Source organism: Aspergillus stella-maris (genome assembly GCF_047715825.1).
Source record: "Aspergillus stella-maris strain CBS 113639 unplaced genomic scaffold BDV14scaffold_62, whole genome shotgun sequence".
In the NCBI taxonomy this organism is placed as follows: Eukaryota; Fungi; Ascomycota; class Eurotiomycetes; order Eurotiales; family Aspergillaceae; genus Aspergillus; species Aspergillus stella-maris.
The window spans coordinates 77,989-91,476 of NW_027396856.1; the positions used below are offsets into that span (position 1 = coordinate 77,989).

At 50.0% G+C, this 13,488-nt stretch overlaps 7 protein-coding genes across 7 annotated transcripts; 3 read left to right on the plus strand and 4 right to left on the minus strand.

Moving 5' to 3' along the window:
* The first annotated feature begins 449 nt into the window (after positions 1 to 449).
* BDV14DRAFT_180140 (uncharacterized protein) lies at positions 450 to 2,499 on the plus strand. Its single transcript, XM_073769865.1, has 6 exons — positions 450 to 589; positions 656 to 1,049; positions 1,107 to 1,271; positions 1,324 to 1,488; positions 1,565 to 1,687; positions 1,787 to 2,499. The coding sequence occupies exons 1-6, from the start codon at positions 532 to 534 to the stop codon at positions 2,325 to 2,327; spliced, it is 1,446 nt and encodes a 481-aa protein (XP_073624542.1). The 5' UTR covers positions 450 to 531; the 3' UTR covers positions 2,328 to 2,499.
* BDV14DRAFT_203613 (uncharacterized protein) lies at positions 2,482 to 4,238 on the minus strand (the record flags this gene model as incomplete). The annotated part of the gene is made up of 2 exons (XM_073774321.1): positions 2,482 to 4,102; positions 4,183 to 4,238. 2 exons carry the CDS (start codon positions 4,236 to 4,238, stop codon positions 2,482 to 2,484), a joined length of 1,677 nt encoding a protein of 558 aa, XP_073624543.1.
* A 453-nt stretch (positions 4,239 to 4,691) lies between these two features.
* BDV14DRAFT_203614 (kinase-like domain-containing protein) lies at positions 4,692 to 6,684 on the plus strand (the record flags this gene model as incomplete). The annotated part of the gene is made up of 3 exons (XM_073774322.1): positions 4,692 to 4,993; positions 5,046 to 5,832; positions 5,896 to 6,684. The coding sequence occupies 3 exons, from the start codon at positions 4,692 to 4,694 to the stop codon at positions 6,682 to 6,684; spliced, it is 1,878 nt and encodes a 625-aa protein (XP_073624544.1).
* On the minus strand, positions 6,589 to 8,907 carry BDV14DRAFT_180152 (uncharacterized protein). Its single transcript, XM_073769866.1, has 6 exons — positions 8,791 to 8,907; positions 8,462 to 8,737; positions 8,024 to 8,395; positions 7,261 to 7,964; positions 7,071 to 7,209; positions 6,589 to 7,015 (listed from the first exon to the last, which is right to left on the minus strand). Exons 1-6 carry the CDS (start codon positions 8,898 to 8,900, stop codon positions 6,787 to 6,789), a joined length of 1,830 nt encoding a protein of 609 aa, XP_073624545.1. The 5' UTR covers positions 8,901 to 8,907; the 3' UTR covers positions 6,589 to 6,786.
* A 776-nt stretch (positions 8,908 to 9,683) lies between these two features.
* On the minus strand, positions 9,684 to 10,869 carry BDV14DRAFT_203617 (uncharacterized protein; the record flags this gene model as incomplete). The annotated part of the gene is made up of 2 exons (XM_073774323.1): positions 9,684 to 10,776; positions 10,844 to 10,869. The coding sequence occupies 2 exons, from the start codon at positions 10,867 to 10,869 to the stop codon at positions 9,684 to 9,686; spliced, it is 1,119 nt and encodes a 372-aa protein (XP_073624546.1).
* Positions 10,870 to 10,936: 67 nt separating this feature from the next.
* Positions 10,937 to 11,220, plus strand: BDV14DRAFT_203618 (uncharacterized protein; the record flags this gene model as incomplete). Its single annotated transcript, XM_073774324.1, has 2 exons — positions 10,937 to 10,972; positions 11,044 to 11,220. 2 exons carry the CDS (start codon positions 10,937 to 10,939, stop codon positions 11,218 to 11,220), a joined length of 213 nt encoding a protein of 70 aa, XP_073624547.1.
* Positions 11,221 to 11,862: 642 nt separating this feature from the next.
* BDV14DRAFT_203619 (uncharacterized protein) lies at positions 11,863 to 12,833 on the minus strand (the record flags this gene model as incomplete). The annotated part of the gene is made up of 2 exons (XM_073774325.1): positions 11,863 to 12,134; positions 12,188 to 12,833. 2 exons carry the CDS (start codon positions 12,831 to 12,833, stop codon positions 11,863 to 11,865), a joined length of 918 nt encoding a protein of 305 aa, XP_073624548.1.
* Between the last annotated feature and the right edge of the window lie 655 nt (positions 12,834 to 13,488).

Genomic DNA, 13,488 nt, shown 5'->3' on the forward strand with positions numbered 1-13,488 from the left:
TTTCGGCTTCCCTAGTCAGAAAGGAACCTTTTATTGGTTAAACAAGGAAACTAACCTTTGCATGGGCCCGCCTGGGAAGACCCAACACACATTCCGGGCCCAAAAGGGAGGTAGAGACTGGGTGATCAACTGCAAGAGGGTAGTTAATCTGAGATCAAGTTCCTTGAGCTGGCAGAGTTGTATCGAGTTCCACTCCTAGGGCTGTGCCTGCCTCGCTAATGTCTAGATCGCGTCTTGGCTCGAAATGCTCGTGAGATCGAGACCAACCATTATGTGCCTGAGCACAGGTCTAACGTGCCAAGCAGACTCGCCTACTTGTGTTCCCTGGTTCTTCTCGTGCGTTATTGGCAGGGTTTCAGCGATTTTTCATGGGGCTCCAGCTTACTTGCAGGTGCGTAGGTGGTAATGTGCGCCTTCCTTCTTCTCGCCTTTATGACAGGTTACACCCTGCGAGTGCCGCAGTTCTACTGTTAAAAGACCTGGTGAATTGGTTCTCGTATTATCAAGTCAGGGACATAATACCGCAGCGTAATGAGGCAATACTACCAGCTTGTAGCGAGTGCGCTCGCGATTTCAGCTCTATCGCTTGGTACGTTGACCAGATCATGCAATCGCGCCATGGCTCTGCAACCTTTGCTAATTCTTCTCATTCCAGGCACTATAGCTGGAGATTGTCGCACCAACCCGCCCATCCTTACGGTGTATGAACCCGGGGACCTGGGAATTTTCCGTGATGGCTGCACCAGTATAACCGGCAACCTCGTGATCGATTCCACTTTCTCAGGCGATTTCGTCCTGGAAAACGTCACTGAAATTATTGGTAATATTTCGAACGCCGAGGATGCGGTTCCAGGAGCCCTCAGGGTCTTGGACCTTCCTAATCTCGTCAAGGTCGGCGCTATCAGCGTCCACCGAGTTGCGACCGTGAACTTGGGCAGCCTTGAACATGCCGGTGACATTCTCCTTGGTCCTTCAACTTCCGACGGAGAAGTCAATCTTGGAGCTTTGCAAGACGCCAATAATGTAGGATTCGAAGGGGGCTGGAAGAGGTTAGTGTCCCAACCCGTGTTGAGTCTCCATCTTCCGCGCATTGACTAGCCTCATAGCATTGACCTCTCGTCATTGGAGACAGTTTCGAACACTCTCGCATTCTACTTCGCACGGGACGACCATGTGTTTCCGGATGTTGCCCAAATCCCATTGCTACACGTTGATCTACCGGTTTTGAAGTCGGCGGGCAAGTTGCTGACCTTCGAGGGTCAAATCACAAGGTTTGTTAAAATTAATATTTTAGGCACAGTCACCGGCTAACGTGGTATCTAGTCTCTCAGTACCTGAGCTCGAGATGGCGGGAGACCCTGCAACAGAGGAGGAATATGGATTGCACGGGCTCCGCATGAACATTGAGGGGATCAAGGGGGTTGACTTTGAGTTCCCCAAACTCCATACCTTGGCCTCCTCGACGCAGGTGTACGGTAACATATCTAGGTAGGTGTATTCTGTATTTCCCCCTCTTTCCAGCATCGACTGGCCGGCCAAACACCGTCTGACGCCTTTGCGATAGAATACGCCTCCCTGCTCTAGGCGAGACTGCCACAAGAATTGAATTCAACACTGCGATACCGATTGAGATATACTCTACGATTGAAACGGCGCTTGACGTGTGGCTATGGGGGGAAATCAAGAGGTATGTCAATTGAGTCGAGATCCCCCCCTCAGTTCTTCTAACTATTATTGTTTCATATCAACCACCCAAATTTGAGCCAGTAAAAACTAATTCCTGTAGTGTTCATTTCCCTAACATGGTTGATCTTGGCGGCATTAGCTTCGCAAAGGCGATAAGACCGTGTAATGAGACGCTTGTGAAGCTGTGGGAAACCATTCCTATCTCAAATCCACCAGAGCATGAGACTAGTTGGTTTGAGAGGTGTTTCCCCGAGGACATTGAGGACAGCAATGATGACAACAATCATGATGACGAAGAGGAATCGAGCTCTCACGATGATGAGGAAGACGTCTCGACTTCAGAAGATCACAGCCAAGGAACGGACGACGATGGTCCTGACTCAGAGAACGATACCACCACTACTGCCGCTGGGGAGGAGGAAATGGCCCATGATGGCGACGGCACCAACAGCGATAATGAGGATGTCGACACTAGTACTGCATCCAACGAAGTCTCGGAGTCTAGCTCAGAGACGACAACAGATACTTCAGAACAGCCGGCACCCACCAATAGAGGAGTACGTCATCTCTCACCGGCTAATGGTGTTCTTGCGTGGATTCTTGGGCTTTTGATTGTGTTCATTATGTCCATTGTGTCCTAGAGAGCATATGGGAAGGTTCGTTCGTGATTAAGGCTTTGGCCTTTCTTTGGGAATCTTTCATGTTCAAATAGTCAGCTCTTCCAGCTTAAGGAGAACCTATATAGATAGCATACCATATCAGAAATTGATCTCAAAGAATGTCCAACCTCAGCCATCAATGATCAAAACTCACATTCTCAATATACCGCACTCCCACGATAATCCCATCTCTATCTTGCAGACCCAACCCTTTCGCATCCCGGAACGTATTATCATCACCATCATCCAAACAGCACAGACAAGCAATAACAACGCCCGTATATCGATCCCCGACTAACGCGGGTAGGACCTCCTTCGTCATCTCCACAAGCCGATCCTTGACTATGAACGCCGCACGGCGCGCATCCTTCTCGTGCAGAGCTACCTCAATCCCTAGACCAGGCCAAGGTAAATCGGAATCCGTCTCGTTCTCGCTGTCCTTGTAATGCGACTGGTCTTTGTTGAGTAGCTGATCCGAACTCTGAACAAACGACTCCCACATCGCAACCTCCAAAAGACAAACCCCCAAACTATAAACATCATGCCTCATCTCAAAGAGATATTCGGGATACAAACCCTGTCTCAGCGGATGTCGATACAGATTCTTGCTCCAATCGAGGTCTCCAAATTTATCTGTTCTTCCCTCGGCCCGGCGGAAGAGTTCGAAGCCTATGAGGAATGACGGATCGATGTCCATATTGCAAGTAGCATTGGAGGCAGCTGGGTTCGCGCTCGGGAATGTGAGAATCGTCTCAGGGCGGATATTCTTATGCACGAAGCCTGATGCATGGACGAACATTACGGAGCGGGCGAGCTGTTGAGCTAACTTTATGCGTTGGGTTAAGGAGCATTTGGGGGTTTGGGATAGGAGGGTTCGGAGGGTTCGTGGGGTTGATGTCTGCAGAGGTGCTGGTAGTTCCAGGAGGAGGTGGAATTGGGCCCCTTGTTCTGTTGATATCTCGACCACGCCGGCGCAGCGGAGGAGGTGGAATGTTGATGAATCGATGTGCTGGAGGAGTCGGGCGAGGTCCCGGATGTTGAGTTTTGCGGTAGCGGGTGATATCTGGCTTTGACTCTTGTTCCCAATAGCGAGTCTGTTTGCTGGGTCGAGGAGGACGTGCCGCTTTGTGTTTTTGTACCTGGCTAGATATGCATTCGTGCCTTGAATCTTCACTATGTCGGTGCAGAGCGCGGCAGCGTCTTTGAATACAGATTCGCTTGTCTCGGCGCCCTGCGACTCGATCTGCTTGATAGACTCTCTCATCCGCGCGAGAAGCAAAGAAGGAGACGACCCGGACGAGGGTTGCTGTGTGTTGAAATCTAATCCAGGTACTTGCTTCGACCTCCCAGCAACATCCTTCAACTCCCCATCAACCCCCGGATCCGCAATCCGACTAATAAGGTACCAAGAAGGATCAAATCTCCTCTGCCAATTCTCAAATTCCTCCACCATCTGGCTCAACTCCCTCTTCAAGTAAACAACCTTCAACTTCTGATGCACATTATACGCCATACCCGCCTTCGCCTGCAAAACCTGAAAGCTATCAGCTGCCTTGGACAACTTTGCCTCTAACCGCGTAAGCGCGTCATGGTAGAGTGTTAGGAGTACAGTGTCGAGCTTGCTCGACAGACTGCGGAGCGTGCGTAGTTGGATGTCCATTTTTATCCAGGATGCTTGGATTGTTAGGAGTGTTTCTCCTAGTTCGGCGTCGAGGCTTCTGTATTGGCGGCAGAGGAGAAGGAGTTTGTTGCCGTATCTGGGTAGAGGTAAGTGGTGATCGAAGCAGAATATTGTTTTCATGTGAACAAGGTGCTGGGCTTCGGTGAGTACGCTTACTTGAAACAAAGCTCTAACACGCCTGCCACGGCTAGTCCAAGGGATGCTGGGTCCATCTTGATCGGCCGTCAGGAAGGTAACAGGGCTCAAATGCCGATGTTGGAATTCAGTAAGATAAAAAAAAATAGTCTCATATTTTTCAAAAGCAGCACTTCGTTTGGTATGTGAAGGCAAGCAATCCACAGATATCCGACAAGACACGATATACGAAGGATCAAGAGATTCGGGTCGGTGCGAGCCAAGCAGGCTGACGCAAACCAGAACAGCAAAGTCAGCCTTGCCCGATGGGTTGGAATATCGATAATCCAACCTACAGGTCCTTCGCCCGGGCGCTTAGACGTGCATATCAATAGCGAATCCTATCCGGGCAAGGCTGCGCCCTAGGGCTCCAGGTATGTAGATCTCAGCCTCGTTTCACTAGTTGAATTGGCGCATCCGCTCACGTCAGCGCCAGACCACATCTTCTGCGTCGACTCCATAACAGGTCTACTGTCATTGTTCGATTAGATATGGATTTCCTCGAGTCACTTACGTTCCCGTTTAAGCTTGAGATCAAGGACCTTGGCGATCGAAGGAGGGAAGTCACATATGAGGCCGATGTCTCAGTTACGACCCTGTGGACGCGCAAACGCTTCTTCGGTCACAAGGAGACGGTTTATAAGAATGTTTATCTTGATGAGAGCACAAGCGGACAGTTACGCGTGGTGAAAGAAATATACCATCAGACTCAGAACAAGAATCATAACAAGAGGAGCTGTGGAAATAGGTGTTTGGAATTGGAGGCTGCTGCTAGGATAGCCAAAGGTGTTGGGTAACATGAGCTTCCATGGATTTCCAGAACGAGCAGAAACTAACAACAGCAGGCCCAAGTATACACGCCATTTCGTGGAATTCCTAGGCTGGTTCGAGATCCCAAATGGCGTCTCGCTTGTCCTAGAGTACTGCGAGCTCGGAGATATCGAGCAATTCTTCCCCTCGCCATTATCAGAGGAAGTCGCCAGAACTATCGCTGGACAACTCCTCGAGGGCATTGAAATCCTGCATGACATGGGCATAGCACACCGCGACATTAAACCGCAGAACGTCCTCGTCGCCCAAGCAGATCCGATCCATGTCAAAATCGCAGACTTTGGAGTCAGCAAGTACCTCTCTGAGAAGACCAGTCTGAGAAGTCGAGTTGGTACGCCCGAATATATGGCGCCGGAGTTACTGTTCGATACGAAGAAAGAATCTGAGTACTCTAATGCTGTCGATATTTGGTCCCTTGGGTGCCTTCTATTCTATTTGCTCACCAAGAAGCTTGCCTTTCCGGGATTTCATGAACTAGATGAGTACTATCAGGGTGGCGCGAGCTTTCCAGAGAGAGTGCTTGTTCAGCATGGCATAGAGCTCTCGGGAACACGTTTCATACAGGGACTACTGAGCCCTATGCCCAATGATCGACCAAAAGCATCAAAGGTCCTAGTCTCAGAATGGGAAATATCCGCCGATGAAGCACAGGACATCGATATACAATGCGCCAGCGGAGCTCGCCCCATGCCAGAAGACATTGAACTCAGTGATTCGCTAGGCCCCCGAACAGTATCAGGCATCTCTCTAACAAACAGCCACCAATTCAATATACCCAGTAACATGAGCCAATTGCCAATGGTACCTACACCCTCTCTCCATTTGTTTTTCATCAAGGTCCCAGGGTTAAATGATACTAAATAGGACTACCACTGCTCCCAACTCCTCCTCACAACATCATCCTCCAAACAACCAATTGACACGCGCACCGTCCGAGCCCTCCTCGAATCCGGCGCAGATCCAAACAGGATGATCAACGGGCATACATCGCTCCACCACGCAGCGCGCCAAGGGTCACCAGAAACCGTCCTAATCCTCCTCGAATACGGCGCAGATACATGGATCAAAACATCCGTGCATGATGAAACGGCATTACATCTTGCTACGGAGCCGGGTGATTCCACTATGTTCTTGGATATACTAGATCTTCTTGTTGCACGGGGTATTGATATCAATGCACAGGATGGGAACGGGAATACAGTGCTCCATTTAGTTATTGCGCGGTTGGAGTCTGTTGAGCCGCTGGGGCGTTTGCTGGGGGTGGGCGCAAGAATGGATCTTCTGGGACGCGGTGGGATGACGCCTTTGCAGTATGCTATTGAACTCGATAGGGAAGATAAGGCAGCTATATTGCTTGAGAGGGGCGCGGATCCGAATGTCCCTTGTCCTGATGGGCGGAGGCCGCTCCATAGGGCGATTGCGTCGAAGGGGGTATCAATCGGGTTGATTCGACTTTTGGTGGAAAAGGGTGCTGAAATCGATGCGCAGGATTATGAAGGAAAGTCGCCGTTATACGAGGCTGTTCGGCAAAATCGACCAGATATTGTCAACTACCTTGTTGATCAGGGCGCTAGCTGCAAACTGGGGTCTGCGATAATGGAGATGCGGCTCCAGTGGATCCTTTTTAGACGGGGGCTACCGTGGCCTTTATGATTGTCACAGCGGTATCTCATTCCAATTATCCAAGAATGCTATTTTATCTCTGAGCTGAAACTTGATCCTCGGGATGCTTAAAACGCAGTGCGCAGTACAGGTTTATAGTCGTAATGTCCCAGAGCTATACCGGGACTGTTCAAATGACTCCAGTTTCACGCGGCGTCTCAGTATATACCGGTTGACCATATAGGGAGCATACACCCGGGCGCGATACATAAACCGGTTTGTGATCGGAATGTGGAGGGGGGTTCGCATGTCTTCTAATGGCCGTTGCTGGGTCTCAAGCAAGACGAACCAAACGATGACTACAAAGACAACTTGTACAACGCTGGTAGAAGCAGGTCAGTCTCAGTAATCATGATATATGGAATGGGCCGACTCACAAGAACAGTGATGCGGGAGCCGCGCGGGTGTAATCAGCAGGTACGGAATCAGGTACTTGGGGCAAGATCTTGTTGACCCAGTTTGCAGAAATCACACCTCTCAGAACAAGGATGGTCTGGATAAGAGCCATTGCGGCTTCTAGAGTTGCGTTAAAGAGGTGGAAAGCATGAGGTAGAGAGAATCACGTACCCCGACCCACTGAGCACGCAATCTCTGCTGCATATACCTCACCTGCCGTAGACATTATATAACAAGGTAGTATAAAGGCAGTATGAATGACGATCAGGGGAAACGAGTTCAACCCTTCGGTGGGTTCCTGGCGTGAGACCATGGTGCCAAAAAACGTGCATGTCACGAAGGCCATGCTTGTTAATATCAAGCGCCGCCGTCCAAGTCGCTCGATCAACACGACTGTTATCGCAGAACATGTGGCTAACACCGGAACGCAGATCATGATTGGGACATTGTTCGCACTCAGGAGGTCGGAGCTGCTCTCGTAGATCCGGCCCCACGAGAATGATATCAGCATTCCCCATATCTCGGGGGCCAACCCAGAGAGTAGAAGAATACTTGAAATGGCAAGCCCTTGTAGGACATATCTTGATGTTTCGGGGTCCTGGCCACGCGACCGTCTCTTTTGCGCTTTGGACGCGTAAATTCGATACATGTCCCGGCTTGCTTGTGCAGAATTTCCTCGACTTTTGACCAACGCTGTGTAGGCTTTCCGTGGCTCCCCCCGGTTGATATACCAATATGGCGACTCTTGAGTTAAAAAGGACGCCAATGCGGTGCCAAACAAGGGCAGAATTAGACCCCAATATGGAGAGAACGTATCATCTCTGCTGGCTACAGAGAGGATCCCCGTGCCGACTATGGCCCCATAACCCCGAGCCCTACAACATCATAATGTCAGTGTGGTTGTTGAGTTTCCTTCTCAGGGCCTGCAACATACGCATGCCAGGCGAGCAGGATGCTTCCGCGCCGTGAAACTGGACTGATTTCCACAATATGTAAGGGCATAATACAGGAGAACATCCCGTTAGCAGTTGCAATAACCCCAGCAGTGAGCGTTCTCGACCACAACACTGGATATATCTTCTCCCCAACAACGCCTACCAGTCTCAGTCCCACAGCCCAATATGCTGCAAAGCGGTGTCCGTATCGTTTGAGAAGAGGGACGGCGCACCAGCAGCCAATGATGCAATAAACCCAATAGGTACATGCATATCTAGTGAACATAACGGCAATCCGTTCCGACAAAGTTAGTCGTTGGCCTGTATCATCGATGTAAATGAGCGGCGGGCTTGGTATTTCTAGGAATTGCCTTGAGTTGAATATGTTTTAGTATCCAGCATAGGTTCTTCGCATCTACCTACGTCGCAGGTCTTACCAGAACATGCCTCCAGCAACACAAACATGCGGAAAGTCCCGCGTGTACTCGGCCATTTCTTTGGAGTGTAGACCAAAGTGCTTGTTTTCCATCTCAAGAGCCTTCATATCTTCATCTGTCAAGTCCTCGACCCATCCAACGTGGTCGGGATCCTCAAGAAGAAAGGCGCCCATACGCAGCTCTTTCCGCAGGTCGTCCAAGCCATATTTCGTGATAATCTCGTCCGCGTCCAGGAGAATTTGTCGCTCTCTCCCTTCCGTTCGGCCTTCAAATACTCTTCGGTTTTTCGATTAGTGGTTGCCTGTCAAGGGAAAGTTGAAGACTCATACTGAGGAAGAGATCCCTCGCGGATATGCTCGCTTTGATCCGCCAGCTCCATTGCTAAACAATGAATTGTTAGATGAGAAGATGAGAAGAGAAAGATATAGGTCCGGGGCATTTTCCGGCTTTGGGATTCGGAAGTCGCGATGACGCGTGGCTGAGACACCGGGCGCTTATCCTCACAGCCTCGCAGCCTTGCAGCCTTGCAGCTTCCCTACCTATGAAGGCACAGAAGGGGCCAATGCATGTTTGCTTTTTCTATATTGGCACAGCCTCCTGCCAAGAAGTACTGATCCTTGCCCGAGAGGACGCAAACGCAATACTTCAGTTGGGTTCTATCACGATATGCAAAGGCATAAGGCGGTTCTATAACTTATGCTGTCAAAGTGCGTTCAGAAGTAAAGCCGCTGGTCTTAATAAAAAGAAAGCATTTGTGAATCGAGAGTATCTCCAATAAAGTTGACCTGCATTAAGATGCGGAGCCATTGTATTAAGCTATTAACATCCTCTGGTTAAAGCCAGCTTATTGGTCCTAGAAGGCACCGCGCCACTAAATTGCATCGGTGACAGTGTTTGTCACAAGGTGTCCCTCACAGCGATAGAAGGCCGTCAATGACCTACACACAAAACAGTCAAGGACAGATTGAGTGGAGCGGAGATGGCTCCACGGCAAGACTTAGCGGCCTGCCGCGGACTGGAGGTAAAACAGCCTAGGGCATTGTAAATTGAAGGTAATGCTGTAATCGTTCTATCCAACGATTACAAGGAGTCCGAACAAATCCAAAGGGCTATCTGCGGGCGAAGAACCGCCAACCTGGATGCTTTAAAGCAATCCTTGCAGAGATCCTTGATATAGAGATGCAGCTTACTCCTCCTAATCATGATCATCAAACGGCCAATGCTAATCCGTCATCTCACGCTCATAATGCTCGTTTGAAGTCCAACCATCGACACTGATGCCAATAGCACCCCGAGCCCGTTTAAGGTCAAGGTCTACATCCTCTTGCGTATCCTGAAGACGCATGATGGACTCGGCTTCTTCTAGAGAGAGTGAAATCGGATAAGGCTGATGAGAGTACTTGTCCCACGCTCTTGTGACCAGCACAAGGTCTGCTTGGAGGGGTACGTTATTGCCCTCCCATGGCGCACCCGCGTGGCTGAAGATACGGCGAGTGAACATATTTGTTGGATGTTCTCTGGCAGAGAAGTGATCTTCATTGAATCGTTGCGTAAATGCGAGATAGAAGAAGTGTGTGTGGCGCCGGCGGAAATATTCTAGAACGCTGGCTCTTCCCTCGTCGTCCAAGCCAGTTAGGTCGGGAGACGTTGGGGGCTGAAAAGTGAGCGACTCCGGGTCCTCGTAGTTCTGGAAGAATTTTGGAATTCCTGCGGCTAGAAAGAGTGGGAGAGCGGATGCATGTTGCCAGTCAATTAAGCCGACAATGTCGAGGTCATCCGAAACAAAGATGTTGTTTGGGTTCAGGTCTGGATGCCGAAGGACAAGGCGCAGCCATTTGGTCACGGCATCACCTGAAGGAAGCAAAGTTGGAGCAATATCGAGGTATCTTTCGAGGGATCGCTCATGATCGCTCGGGGCTGATAGTTGATACCCTATACCTTCGCGATAGGCTCGCTCGAATGGAAAGCGCGAACGGCCATGCGCTTTCAACCAAGCCATCTCTTTCAGTGCGGGTCGCCGAATAGCGTCGGCAGAATCTGTATCTGTCATATATGTGCGCGGAGAAGAGCCAACGTCGCCACCTCGCTGGCCACCGTCAAGCCTTTTGGAACAGGCGAAGGATAGGGAGCCGAGCGAGGACCTCAGTATCATCGTGCATGGTAATTTGGATGACGCGGTTAAAGCCTCCTTCTGCCAGTTTGGTGAGGATTTGACATGATCCCTACGCCTGCCGATTGACTTGGCAGCGGCAGCCTTTATGGAGTCAACGTTGAACTCTCCATGACGTTCGGCGAGACGCAAGGTCTCATTATTTCTGCCAAGACGCATAAGCACCAAGTGAAACCTAGTTCTCAACTCACAGTCATCGACCAGACGTGTACTCAAAGAGTTGGCGGCTGTCTCCCATTGTTGAGTGCGACCGCAAGAACAGTGACCAAGGTCGATTTGTCCACTGGGAAACTTTCTGGGTCCTCATGGCAGCCGGACAAGTGGCAGTGGGAGACATTGGAGTATGAAAGGAAGGAAGATGCCTCGACCTTGTGACCCGTTCCTTCTCAGCGTCGGCTTACTATGAAATCAGGGCCTGATACCAAGTATAAAGTGGTTTGTTGATGCAGGAAAGGTTCCTAGCTGGATCAGAGATTGGCGCGAGGGTAACGGCGGTACTCAGGCTGTCATGGCCAGCGTTCTGATCAAGAAGGATGGCACCAAGGACGACGTCCAGACGGCAGTAGACGCAGCGCTGAAGGGAACCTGAACTTCGTAATTTGATCTCCATACTTATGCTGTTCATGAATCGATTTATTCCATTGCTCTAGTGATAAGCGTAACAGCGGTTGGCCCCTAGGCCCTCCGAGTTCAGCATGGCTCCAAATGAGATGCGATCGATATCGTTGACTATGGGAAATCATATGTCTTTAGAGGGAAGCGCACAAGGCGCGTGCAGAGGTATCAGCTTGCTACGGGTGGGTAACGAGACAGCCAGGGTGGTGCAGCACGACACTGTTGGGCTTAAGATACTTCAATTCCCGCGACCCCCGCTCTATCATGTAACGAAGAAGCCTGAATAAACAGAAGACTTGCGGTAGTTGGATCTCATTTCTGGCTTGCTGGATACATAGGTAATAATGGGCTCCGTTGAAAGAAATGCAATTGGCCTGTACTATTAGAGACCTGAGGGGTCACCGCCAGCCTCTTCTCAATAAGCTTGAATACATCTATCTATCACTATTCATACTTGCGCTATATGCCCAACACTCCATTCATACAGTTGAAAGTCCACATGAAAAGAAAACTTAGTACACTACCCAAAACACCAAGGGACCCAGGGCCACCCATGTCGGAGGTAGGTATATCATACCAAAATTCCCTCTCCTTTTTAGAGCGGCACAGAAATACATTACTTCTGATAAGACGCATTTTGAACTTTGGGCTTTGCCTTCTGTTTTCGTTCGTAGTCGTCCACGGCTTTGACCCTCAAATCCTGGTACTTCTCATATGCAACGCGAATCCTCGATCCGTCTTTCCCCATCCCTCCTTTTGCCGGCATGTCTTGTTTCAAGCGATGGATGAACTTGTCGAAGGCCTCCTTGTAGGCATCAGAAACCTCCCTGGCGTCATTGGCGACCCATTTTGCGTGCTTGTTCAGTGCTCCAATGGTCTCGGAGTCTTCTATATGATCTTGTTATTATCATGAAGATATTCGAAGTCGATGTAAGACCTACCGAGACGTATAACTTCCAAAGGCGACAGTCCGTATAGCCTCTTATACACATGGATGTCGCGACGAGAACCGGGAACATACTGGTGGTAAAAGTCCGCGTCGAGAAAACAATAACCCCCGTGGGCAACATCGTTACCAGTTGTGATAATCTTCCAGTTCCCTGGCGTTTTATCCCCCATATGATCCCGTCTATGGACACAGATGAAGCGTTCACGAATCTTTTTGATGTCATCGCAACCGCTCCTCAGTGTTTCGACCATGCGCTTCAGTTCACTGTTCTCTTGCTCCAGGACCTCGTTCCTCGGCTGCAGCTTTGACACTAACTCTTTCAGCCCTGCGAGATTTGACCTGGCTATCCTGACCTCATCCATGGTTTCGATATACTTTCGTCCCTCAGGATTGGCTGCGATATAACCGTGATGGGCGTCTTGGACATCAATTTCGTCGTCGTATCGCGCAGACTCTAGCGCGGCCTTTGCTTGCTGGATTGTTTCCTTCTCGCTTCCACCTTCGAGCTCTTTAGCGTACACAACGCTGTATAGTGACCTCTCGAGGCTTCCTGATAGGGCATCCTCAGGGCTGTTCCTATGGGAGACTTCTCGGCTTTCGCGTTGCTCTTCGTTGTTTGAACTTTGGCCTTTCGTCATCTTGTCGTTGTCGAAATGTGGTACGAGGTTGCAGCAACCTTGGGCAGTACGGATGGCGTCTTGTTGCTATCGCTAAAAGTAATATCTATGGACCGTCAAGTACTAGTGCGTGGTTGGAGGCGAGGTGAGGTTCGCGAAGGACAGGGAATCGAAGGGAAGCCTTGCGCCGTAAAACAGTTGCGCAGATAGGGATTTACTGGTAGAGAGAGAGAGAGAGAGAGAGAGAGGGAGTTGAAACGATGTCAGGAAACTGGGTGTCTGGGGCAGCATTTTAATCAATGTAGCCTGGGTGGGCAGTTGTTTGTTGATTCGTTTGTCTTTATCCTACACCCCAAAGAAAGCTACTGTGTAAGATCCGATCACAAATTTTAGCCGTGGCTTGGATAATGGGCCTTATTTTTATGATAATGCCATTGCAGTTAGAATGGAACCGGACTACGAGACGGGCGAGCTACGTTGGGCTCAGATCCCATGTATAAAGCACTGCCAATAATAGGTAATAGTAGGCACTTAGAGCCGGCGTCTGAGAATAGACAACCTCACCGCTACAGGCTTATGGCCTTGTCAAGCCAGATGTGAGTTGTTCAAGGGCAGACAGGGGTAACCTCGCTGCGGGCAGCCTTTTGGAAGGCTTCATATGCCGCGGTGATCGGGG